Source organism: Lissotriton vulgaris, unplaced genomic scaffold, assembly GCF_964263255.1.
Source record: "Lissotriton vulgaris unplaced genomic scaffold, aLisVul1.2 SCAFFOLD_2725, whole genome shotgun sequence".
In the NCBI taxonomy this organism is placed as follows: Eukaryota; Metazoa; Chordata; class Amphibia; order Caudata; family Salamandridae; genus Lissotriton; species Lissotriton vulgaris.
Window position 1 is genome coordinate 175,156 of NW_028255826.1, and position 12,036 is coordinate 187,191.

The 12,036-nt window shown below is 49.7% G+C and overlaps 1 protein-coding gene across 2 annotated transcripts in view; it reads right to left on the bottom strand.

Annotated features, from left to right (window-relative positions):
* LOC147658882 (semaphorin-3A-like) overlaps positions 1-12,036 on the bottom strand; it is a 166,204-nt gene that overhangs the window by 62,747 nt on the left and 91,421 nt on the right. For both annotated transcript variants that reach the window (XM_086952064.1, XM_086952063.1), the window contains exons 6-8: positions 9,622-9,741; positions 7,525-7,670; positions 6,123-6,237 (exon numbers count right to left, since the gene is read on the bottom strand). In XM_086952064.1, the coding sequence (XP_086808190.1) occupies positions 6,123-6,237; positions 7,525-7,670; positions 9,622-9,741 (381 nt within the window). The remainder of the gene's footprint in view (positions 1-6,122; positions 6,238-7,524; positions 7,671-9,621; positions 9,742-12,036) is intronic.

The following is a 12,036-nucleotide window of genomic DNA, read 5'->3' on the forward strand; positions in this document are numbered from 1 at the left end:
TTGCAACATTTAATTTTTTATAATATCACTTCAAATAATGTAAAGTTTGGGGAAATACGGTGATAGATTACAATACTGCTGACACCTTTCAGCGCAAACATATTGTAATACCACAGGCACAAAGCAGTGTATTCATGTCTTTCATGTCTGTTAGATCCGTGTTCTCAAATCCATTTAAAATAACATTTTGGGGTCCATCATGATGTCGGGCAGATCGCCACCGCCCGACCGGCGGCGGCAACCCGCCCAACATCATTCCCCGCCCGCCCTCCATTTACCCCCCGCCATATTACAATGGCAGGGGTTACAGTGGCAGATGGAAAGACCGTCGGCTGCATTTCCACTGGCAGGCAATCATTCAATTGCCTGCCGGGCGGTACTCGGGCCTTATATGGTGGCGTTGTCTGGAAGAAGACACCACCATCCATAGCGGGATGCCTGGCGGAGAAGGCCTTTCTGTGGCAGCCATGCCGCCATGGAGAGGCATGCAGGAATTTTCTTTGGGAGCCCGTTGCGGGCCTCGGGGGGTGAGCTGCACTTGGGGGGGTACCCATGGTACCCCTCTACATTGGCATGCACAAGGTGGCAGGCACCGCGCGGTGCCTGTCCCGTTGTGCATGCCAAAGCACAACACTCACATTTAACCTTGTGGTGAGTGCTGCTTGCAGCACCTCCCGCCACAATATTAAATGTGCGGGATGCGACTGCCAGGGCGGCGGCCGCATCCTAATGGGCACAGCGGGGCCGCCGCACCTCTGGCGGTCGGTCCCGTTCCCCGATACAGGGGCGGGCAGGCTTTGTTCGCCCACCATAGTAATGGGCCCCTTAAGTATGGTAAAAATGAATGATAGCATTTATTTGCAACAGAACATATGCAAAGTTTTTCTACTTTCTACAGAATCAGTGCGTCCGCTTCCAAGCGATTCTACTACTTGTCTATTCCAACTTTTGAACTCTGCCCTTTCCCTTTATGTCTTTTGCACTTGTTCATTCTTTGCTGATTTTTTCCTCTTTTCACTGCTCCCTATTTCTGAATATTCTACTGTCTTTCTCTAGCATTTTCTCCTTTTGTGCAGTTTTATCTCCCTAGGGTTCCCTCTTCTGCTCCTTTTGAGTCTGACTTGACAGCACAGCTTTCTCCAGGTGTAATGTGATCAACTTTAAAATGAGCTTTCAGGAGTGCTCTAGGGAAGGGCGTGGCTCCGCCCACACCTTGGGAGCCTGGAGCACGTGCTAATGGAACCAAACCAGTGTTTCTCTGAACATTGGGAAGAAGAGAATTGACCTGTAAAAGGCTGACGTCATTTCTATGATGCACGTGCCTCGACCCTCCTGCTGGTCGGGGTTCAGGGGTGCCCTCTGCCAGGGTCCATGCTGGTCAGTTGGATGGATTCACCCCTGGCCCAAAGAGACTCGCCCCGCCCCTCACATCTGATGCCGTGCCAGGCGAGGGGTGCAGCGCACTGTGTGCTCCTGGACATCAAAGGCTGCTGCGTTTCATGTAAAACTGTGTGAAATTCTATTAGAAATTGTTGCCAAATTCTCCTTCCAGAGCCAATTGTGGCTTCACTGTTGCTTGTGTGAATTTGTTCAGGCAAGCTTACAAGTTGCACGTAAAGCCTTCAGAGATACCAGCAGGACACTGGTTTCAGAACAAATTGTATCTTGGCATGACGTTTTTTGGATCAACCAGTCAACCACAGGTTTAAATTAAACAACATTTCATAGTGCCAAATACTGAGAAAATGTGTGAATTTCGTGTAATGCAAAATTGAAGAATGTCATGAATTTCATTGCCATAATTACAATTTTCCCCAGGTCCCATGGCCACCCATCAGATAACAGACTCCTATGTAGCACTTTGTTACTCGGTTTATGTTTCTGGTACACACCTGATTGTGCATCAATACATACAAACATCCTTTTTAGGTCTCGGACTAGCGAAGGCTGCGCTTGCGTAGTCTCGCTCCAAGACTTTATGTCTACAGTATGGGGGCTTGAACCCGCCCCTCTTCTCCATTGGCTAGCTTCCTAAACGGAGGCCAGCAATTGGAGGAGAGGGGAATCACTCCATTGAAGACGGGATTCGGGGGGTGACTTTCTTTCTGTTTTCTTTCTCTCCTCTTCCCATTGGCTGGGATTTTACATACCAGCCAATGGGAAGAGGAGAGAATGAAAACCACGCCCCCGAATCCGAAAATGTCGGCGCTTTGCTGAAGCCATTTCTGCCCGACCGCCGCCGGAAGAAGTAGAGAAGCTGCCTAGTCCTCCGGTAAGTGCTCGCTTTCTTGCCTCTGTTCCCTGATTGTGCCCATTTCCTTGTCTCTGTTTCCTCGTTGTGATTGTTTTTGTGGCATCTGTTCCCTCGTTGTGCATCATGCTTGCTTTCCTGCCCCCTCGTTGTGCTCGCTTTCCTGCCCCCCTCGTTGTGCTCGCTTTCCTGCCCCCCTCGTTGTGCACGCTTTCCTGCCCCCCCTAGTTGTGCTCGCTTTCCTGCCCTCCCCCTCGTTGTGCTCTCTTTCCTCCCCCCCCCCTCGTTGTGCTCGCTTTCCGGCCCCCTCGTTGTGCCTGCTTTCTGGAACCCTCGTTGTGCCTGCTTTCCGGCCCCCTCATCGTCAATTATCCTGTTCTTAACCAGCCGCCCGGCTGGCTGTGCGCCCCTGCAGCATCTCTCCAGTCCCCCCTGTCAGACGGGCTGTTCCGTCTTCATTTCCCATCACTTTGTTTTTGGCGGAGTGCGTAGGGGCACAGCACTGCAGCTGAGACTTGATCGCATACTTTTCTGGAGTAGTGTGGGTTGCGTATTTCTGGGACAGGTGAGTGGAGAGCAGATTCTATACCATACATGTCATAGTGGTTCACAGATCCGTTTAAATGTGTGTCAGTTATTTTTATCTGCCATTGTATGTGTTATGTCATGCCTCTTTATAACCCGTGGCTAATGTTCAGAGTATTGTTAATTATAACAAGTTCTTGTTACATATTGTGCTATGTGCAAGGTATCAAGTACATATGTTGTATACACAAACCTTAATGGGCAGTACGTGACTGGATGTGTGTATTTTTGGAATGCTAACTGCAATAAGCAGTTTCTTGCTATTATATAGTGAGTGGAGGTGCCGTGCCTCACGAAAGGAAGTGCCTTGAGTGCGTCGTCGTGATAGCCCTCCCTTCCCTCACCAACCGAAATAAATAGCGCGTCACTGCCTCGCGATGTGCCTCAAGGTTATATGCTACAGTTTTTTTCATGTACCTTGTAATATCTAACTGCCATTGGAGCACAAATAGTTGGCTCCACATAGTAAAGCAATAGTTGTAATGTGCAGTCTATTAAGTAGTGTGATTCACCTTACCCTGATGGTACTCTGGCAGTAACAAAGACTGTGACCTTGGTACTGTAGCAGTGAATGGTGGACTATATGGCCTTAGTACACTTGTTCTATATAAAAACAATATTGGGCCCCATGTTTCTCATTTATAGCATATATCAGTATACTGTGTAGTTCACAGTATGGAGGGCTGCTGCACGGTGATATCTTGTAACTGCTGAGGTGCCTTGATATGCGTGAATGGGCTCCGAAATTACCAGTGGTCAGTCGGTGTGGGCTTGTTTTGGTGCTGGGGTACGCCAGCGATGTGCTGAAGAAGGTTCTAGTTGGGTTGTGGTGGCCCGTGATGGGTTGGTGACACTGGATCCCCTCCATCCCACTCACCCCAGGCAGGCCGCTCAGACAACTTCTTATGTGCCGAGGAGGGCCCTTCGTAGACAGTCAGGACATTAGTGGGCCATGGGACTACTGAGGTGAGGGGAGAAAAGCAGTGAATTGTGCTGTCTCCCGAGGAATTGGAGCGTGTTTCAGGAGGGGCGTGGTTATCATTTAGAGAACTGGGGGCAGATACTTACAAATAAGGAGGCTCACAAAAGGGTGGGGTACCTGCGTGTTAGGTTCTGTTAGGGAAGGTTACTGGCAGGTTGCAGTTGCTGCCAATAGGCAGAGCCACTGGGATTATGCAATTCTCAGCCCCTGTGTTTTCTGCATAATCATGGATGTGGATTACTTGCCACTCATTCCAGAATCTGCTGCATTAATTGCAGATTTCGCAAGAAAAATATTTCTAGTGCAAACGGAGCAAACGTTACTAAACAAAACGTGCTACACACATTTCCGGGTTCTGGCTGCTCCCTAACAAAGCTTAACCAGCCACCTTTCAGTTGTTATTTTCTCTATTCAGGTGTTAAATTGGCACTAATGAGGTGCAACTTTGAAGTGGCAAGATTGCCAGTTGTGAGAATGACAAAATAACAAATGAATACTGCTACAGATTTTGCCACGTAATTCGTCCGTAATTCGCCCGGCTGGCTGTGCGCCCCTGCAGCATCTCTCCAGTCCCCCCTGTCAGACGGGCTGTTCCGTCTTCATTTCCCATCACTTTGTTTTTGGTGGAGTGCGCCCCCCCCCAGGCCTCCGAGCGAGAGCTCCGGTGTCTTCCAAGTGTGAGCTCATTCCCTTTAGGACTTCAGTGCCTACGAGCAGGGAAAGGATAAGGCCAGCCTGGGGGAGGTTCCCTCCCTGTAGTTACTGCGTGTTGTAAGGGAGCTCCCCCTGTCCTCCGAGCCCACCCTCATGTGAGGGGTGGCTTGCTGTCCTGCCCCTCGTTGCTTGTGCTTGCTCTCCTGCCCCTGTTGCTTGTGCTTGCTCTCTTGGCTTGTGCTTGCTATTCTCCCCCCCTCGTTGCTTGTGCTTGCTCCCCTGCCCCCCCGTTGATCGTGCTTGCTCTTCTGCCCCCTCGTTGCTTGTGCTTTCTCTCCTGCCCTCTCATTGCTTGTGCTTGCTCTCCTACCACCTCGTTGCTTGTGCTTGCTGTCCTGCCCCCCGTTGCTTGTGCTTGATCTCCTGCCCCCTTGTTGCTTGTGCTTGCTCCCCTGCCCCCTTGTTTCTTCTGCTTGCTGTCCTGCCCCCCGTTGCTTGTGCTTGATCTCCTGCCCCCTTGTTGCTTGTGCTTGCTCTCCTGCCCCCTCGTTGCTTGTGCTTGCTCTTCTGCCACCTCGTTGCTTGTGCTTGCTGTCCTGCCCTCGTTGCTTGTGCTTGCTCTCCTGGCTTGTGCTTGCTGTCCTGCCCCCTGTTGCTTGGGCTTGCTCTCCTGCCCCCCTGTTGCTTGTGCTTGCTCTCCTGCCCCCTTGTTGCTTGTGTTTGCTGTCCTGCCCTCTTGTTGCTTGTGCTTGCTCTCCTGCCCCCTTGTTGCTTGTGCTTGCTCCCCTGCCCCCGTTGCTTGTGCTTGCTGTCCTGCCCTCTCGTTGCTTGTGCTTGCTCTCCTGCCCCCTTGTTACTTGTGCTTGCTCTCCTGCCCCCTCATTGCTTGTGCTTGCTGTCCTGCCCTCTCGTTGCTTGTGCTTGCTGTCCTGCCCCCTTGTTGCTTGTGCTTGCTCTCCTGCCCCCTTGTTGCTTGTGCTTTCTCCCCTTCCCCCCGTTGCTTGTGCTTGCTCTCCGGCCCCCTCATTGCTTGTGCTTGCTGTCCTGCCCCCTCGTTGCTTATGCTTGCTGTCCTGCCCTCTCGTTGCTTGTGCTTGCTCTCCTGCCCCCTTGATGCTTGTGCTTGCTCTCCTGCCCCCTCACTGCTTGTGCTTGCTGTCCTGCCTCCCGTTGCTTGTGCTTGCTATCCTGCCCCCTCGTTGCTTGTGCTTGCTGTCCTGCCCTCTCGTTGCTTGTGCTTGCTCTCCTGCCCCCTCGTTGCTTGTGCTTGCTCTCATGCCTCCCGCTGCTTGTGCTTGATCTCCTGCCCCCTCGTTGCTTGCTGCCCCCTCGTTGCTTGTGCTTGCTGTCCTGCCCCCTCATTGCTTGTGCTTGCTCCCCTGCCCCCTCGTTGCTTGTGCTTGCTCCCCTGCCCCCTTGTTGCTTGTGCTTGCTGTCCTGCCCCCTCGTTGCTTGCTCTCCTGCCCCCTCGTTGGTTGCGCTTGCTCTCCTGCCCCCTCATTGGTTGTGCTTGCTCTCCTGCCCCCTCGTTGGTTGTGCTTCCTCTCCTGCCCCCTAGTAACTTTAAGAATGCCGAGACCTTTGCATTGTAAATGCTTGTTCTATCAGGATATTAATGACCATAAAAGCGTCCCTGGCGCATGTACTCACTCAGCTCATCGAAGTGGGTTTCGAGGCCCCCCGGGCCCGGGGCGGAGCACACCAGGCGAGCCTTCAAGAAGGTGCTCCATTTATGGACCAGGCTCCGCTGCCCTCCGATGTCACTCTGGGGGTGAAAAGAGCATGGAGGTGTGAGGCGGTGCACAATGACGGGGCAGGTATGTGGGGAGGGGAGAACATGGACAGGAGTACCCCCAATCCCCCCACTTCATCAGCTCATTGTTGCAGAGGGAGGAAGAAGCTCCAAGGAGCACTTAGAAGCTCAAAGAAGCACATTGAAGCTCCTACAAGCACCTGGAAGCTCTTAGAAGCTCAAAGAAACACATTGAAGCTCCTAAAGCACCTAGAAGCTTCTAGAAACTCAAAGAAGCCCATTGAAGCTCCTACAAGCACCTAGAAGCTCCTAGAAGCACGTAGAAGCTCAAAGAAGCACATTGAAGCTTCCACAAGCACCTAGAAGCTCCTAGAAGCACGTAGAAGCTCAAAGAAGCACATTGAAGCTCTCACAAGCACCTAGAAGCTCTTAGAAGCACGTAGAAGCTCAAAGAAGCACATTGAAGCTCCCACAAGCACATAGAAGCTCCTAGAAGCACGTAGATGCTCAAAGAAGCACATTGAAGCTCCTACAAGCACCTAGAAGCATGTAGAAGCTCAAAGAAGCACATTGAAGCTCCCGCAAGCACCTAGAAGCTCCTAGAAGCATGTAGAAGCTCAAAGAAGCACACTGGAGCTCCTAGAATGACCTACAAGCTCCTTGTCAATAGATAATGAACTGAAGACTTGAACATTTAACTCATGAACCCAGGGGTGCTGTTGGCATACAGCGCAAACCAACACAAACCAGGAGAATGCCACATATGCCAACCCAACACAACCTGCACCACTTAAGCCAACCAAATGCAACACCATACAACGCCAAACATCTCGGCACAACACTGCTTCTAACCCAGCGCACAAAAGCCCAGGCCAACAGAACCCAGCACACCAGCACAACTCCATGCAAACTAGCCCAACACCAGATCACACTCACCCAAAAACACCATGCTTCCCAGGCAACACCGTCTCTAAACCTAAGCCCAAGCCAACAGAACACAAAACGCCAGCACAATTCCAAGTAAGCCAATCCATCAAAACTCAGCACCACACATGGCAACCAGATGCAAAACCATCCAAGCCAACCCAACATACCCCAACCTCACACACAACCCAAAGCATCTCAGACAGGTTACAGAGCAAGCCTTGAATCTACCTCTCAGGCACACGGCCCCTGATTCACAAAGCGCACGAGGATTTTACAGTGCTTTGACTATACTAGCGGTTGCGAAGCGCTATACAAGTGCTAAATACAATACAAACTCAAGAGGCGTAACCCCTGACCACTGAAGGGACCCACCTTACACACGCGGGATACCCGGGAGTAGATAACCTTTCCTCCGCCACCCTCTGTCTCCTGGGCCCGCTCGGTGAAGAACAAGTACACCTTGTCGTCTTCTTCGCTGTCGCTCTCTGACATCACCTGGACCTTCACAAACTTTGGGTCTGTAGCCGGGAAAAGAACAATCAGTCATAAAATGGATGAAAGTTTGAACACCATTGTAGGAAAGTAGGATCTGCTTTCATGGTCACCCCCACTTTTTGCTGGTGTTATTCTGTTTCTGACTAGTCTGACTGGGATCCTGCTAATCAGGACCCCAGTCACTCTGCTTCTTTCCTTAATTGGACATGGTGAGTACTTAGGTACCCCCCAGATTGGCTACTGGTGTACCTGTGTCAGTCCCTATTATATGGCAGTAAGGTACCCAGGGCATAGGTACACCAGGGGGTCCCCATGGGCTGAAGCATGTATTGTGCCAACCATTGGAGACCTCTCAAACTGTGACAACAGGACTGCCATTGCAGTCTGTGTAAGCTGGTGCTAGCACCCCGTACGACACACACACGTTCTCTTATATCTGAGGTCACTGCACTTAAAACCTATAAGTCACCCCTAAGACAGGCCTTTCAATCTGAAAGGCAGGGTGCTTGGTTATAAGTGTGAGGGTGCCCTGTATGAGCAGGACACCCCTAACAACCCACGGAGTCCATTCTCCCGGGGTTGTAAGTGCATCAGCCATTACGATATATACAGTGGCCATGCGTCATTACGTGATGGCTAACTCTAAACTGGCTGCAAAGAACCCTGTTGTCTTTGGTATCAAACATGTTGGAAGCATATCATTCCACGCACTGTGGGGGTCTTCTGGGAAGCCCTCCGTGCTCCCGGTACCAGTTTTTTCTTCATACCATCCTAGTTGTCATTTGTTGTGTCCCTTTAGCATTTTTACATCCTTTTTTCACCTCTTTGTCCCTTTTTCCCCCAAAGTTTCTCTGTCTTTGATTCAGTCTTTCGACGTGCACCCCTCTTTTGCACCTCTCTTTCTTTCTCTCAATCTCTACCTGCCTCTTTTTCACAGTCTCTGTAGCACTCTACTTCTCTTTCTCCTTCTTTATCTCATCGCTATTTCTCTTTGTGTCTTTATTTCCCTCGCTCAGTTTCTTTCTCTGTCTGGTCACTCTCTTTATTTTTCTCACTGTCACTCTCTTTATCTTTCTCACTGTCACTCTCTTTGTCTCTCTGTTGCTCTCCCAGTTGGTGTTTCATCCTCTCTTTCTTTCTCTATCTCTTTCTTTCTCTCTGTTATTCTCTCCATCTCTCTCTTTCTCTCTCTCTCTCGCTCTGTTTCTCGCTATTTCTCTCTCGTTTCACAACTTACCGATTGCTCCAACCTCCTTGATTGAATGTTTGATCTCCTAAAACTGCACCAATAAATGAACGAGACGTTAAGAGATGGGGAAGATGAGGAGGTAAGTCACCTCCTCTCAACGGCGGCTGCCAGTCTCATTCTGCAGCCTCCTGTCCTAGGGCGGTCGGTGGGGCTCACCTTGCAGCCGCCTATATTAGGGTGGTCCGCAGGGGCGGCTCCGCTATGGCGTAGGAGCGTTGCCCCACTGCCCGCAGAGGCAAATGAAAAATAAAATTATCTAAATGTAGATCATTTTATTTTTCTTCCTGTGGCCGAATCTTGGGGGCGGGCCACAGCACTGCAGCGGGGGGGAGGAGGGGGGAGTGCTGGGTGCGGCTGTCAGTGGCGTGACGGTTTGGCCGGCTGTCTTAGGACGGACGAACCTTCATACACACTGACATCTCTCCGACCCAGCTGTGTTGCTGGCTGGAGAGATCAGCAGACACAGGCTTCCAGCTACTGATGGAGCGCAAAACTAGCCTGCTCTGCCCAATCCTGACACTGCTTTCATGGTTAGAACAGCCTGGGGATTGGCCACAGGGGAAGAGCTTAATTTTGGGCTCATAGGAGAAGACCGGCGAGCTGAAGACCAGAAGGTATATTTTTTTGTTATTGTTTCAGCCCCCTCACGCTGCTCCTGTGCTGCCCCTGTGCTGCCTACCACATTTCGGTTACACCAACCAATACTTGTGGTCTGTGGAGCTCACCTTGCAGCCACCTGGAGTCGTACTGCTCCGTCCTCATCATGTGACGATGTCCAAGACTTCGGAAGAAGCCGGCGTCTCTGCTCATGAAGTCTGAAGAGATCCCTGCGTAGAGTTCTCCATCTGAAGGAAGACAAACAACATCACACAAGCGTTTCTGAGAATCAACAGTCTCATTCTTTGGTCAATGGCACCAAGGGCTTTACTACTGCCAGGGTTTGGCTATTGCGACACACTGACGACCCACACAGGGCAGGAGATGTCCGTGATCGATGAAAACGTTTGAGAGATATCCATCTCTGGATGACAGTCATGTTTATAGCCACAATGGCTTTTAGGTGATATCATTGTGAGATTTTGATTAGAACCATTAAGCTATACAATAGATGTATCTCCAAACTTTTTGCATGTACAACAGCTTCTGTCTAGCCCTCAATTTTTGTCGAATTCTCTCCACAAAACAATACAGGGAGGTTTGGTGTGTCCAGATTATCAAGAGGAATATTGTCTATAGTTTTTCATTAATGTAGTAAAAAATAACAACCAAAACACACAAGATGATGGACGGAATGTTGCACTATGGCAAAACATTCACCCCAGTCACAGATCTGGGTTTAATCCATCGTTATTTTGCTCACCAATCCACCCCAGTTCAGACATGGCCATATGCAAATCAGTCTTGACCCTGTGATCATGGGAACAGTCCAGCCCGAACTGCCAAGCCATGTCTTTCCTGGACCGAAATCAAGCATCCTAGGACCGGTTTCTGACTATCAGCCGTCTTCAGCCAGGATAGCTTGACTCCATTGGTTTAGTGAGCATGGGACCCACGTCTGGGCATACCCTTCCTACATAGGGTGAACAGCAAAACACACAAGAGGATGGACGGAATGTTGCACAATGGCAAAACATTCACCCCCAGTCACTGATCTGGGTTTAATCCATCGTTATTTTGCTCAAAGCCACCCTGGTTCAGACATGGCCACATGCAAATCATTCTTGACCCAGTGCCTCATGGGAACTGTCCAGTCCGAACTGCCAAGCCATGTCTTTCCTGGACCGGAATCAAGCATCCTAGGACCGGTTTCTGGCTATCAGCCATCTTCAGCCAGGATAGCTTGACTGCAGTGGCTTAGGCCCCGATGTAGGTAAATTAGAAATACCGACTCTAAATTACCTAATTTTACCGATTCAGTAATTTAGAGTAGGTATTTCTAATGTAGGTACCAATTCGGAAAATTTTACCGAATCTGTAAAATTCGGTATTTACCGATTCGGTAAATACCAAATCGGTATTTGCTATTGAATCCTATGGGCCTTGAAGCCCATAGGATTCAATATCAAATACCATTTCGGTATTTGCCGAATCTGTAAATACCGATTTTTGCAAGGGTGCAGGGGGTGTCACTTTGACACCCTCTGGCACCCCTGTTTTAGGCTCTTGGGCAATGTGGCACACATACATGCCCTAAGGGCATGTATGTGTGCCACATGGCACAGGTGTACATGCACAGATGTGCATGTACACCTGAATCGGTATTTTACCATGCAATTGTATTGCATGGTAAAATACCGAATCTTGGAGCCCAGTAGCAATGTAAATATTGCTACCTACATTGCAATGACACATATTCGGTAATTTTACCGGTCGGTATTTTTACCGAATCGGTAAAATATACAGAATCTGTAAATTTACCGATTCTGTAATTTTACCGATTCGGTAAAATTATCGAATTGGTAAAATTACCGATTATGTGTCATTTTTCAGCCCCTACATCTCCATGGCCATTTACCGGTCGGTAACGGCCGAAATCGGCCGTTACCGGCCGGTAAATGGCCAAAAATCGAGACCTACATCTGGCCCTTAGTGAGCTAGGGACCCACGTCTGGGCATACCCTTCCCACATAGCGTGAACAGCAAAACACACAAGAGGATGGACGGAATGTTGCACAATGGCAAAACATTCACCCCCAGTCACTGATCTGGGTTTAATCCATCGTTATTTTGCTCAAAGCCACCCTGGTTCAGACATGGCCACATGCAAATCATTCTTGACCCAGTGCCTCATGGGAACTGTCCAGTCCGAACTGCCAAGCCATGTCTTTCCTGGACCGGAATCAAGCATCCTAGGACCGGTTTCTGGCTATCAGCCATCTTCAGCCAGGATAGCTTGACTGCAGTGGCTTAGGCCCCGATGTAGGTAAATTAGAAATACCGACTCTAAATTACCTAATTTTACCGATTCGGTAATTTAGAGTAGGTATTTCTAATGTAGGTACCAATTCGGAAAATGTTACCGAATCTGTAAAATTCGGTATTTACCGATTCGGTAAATACCAAATCGGTATTTGCTATTGAATCCTATGGGCCTTGAAGCCCATAGGATTCAATATCAAATACCATTTCGGTATTTGCCG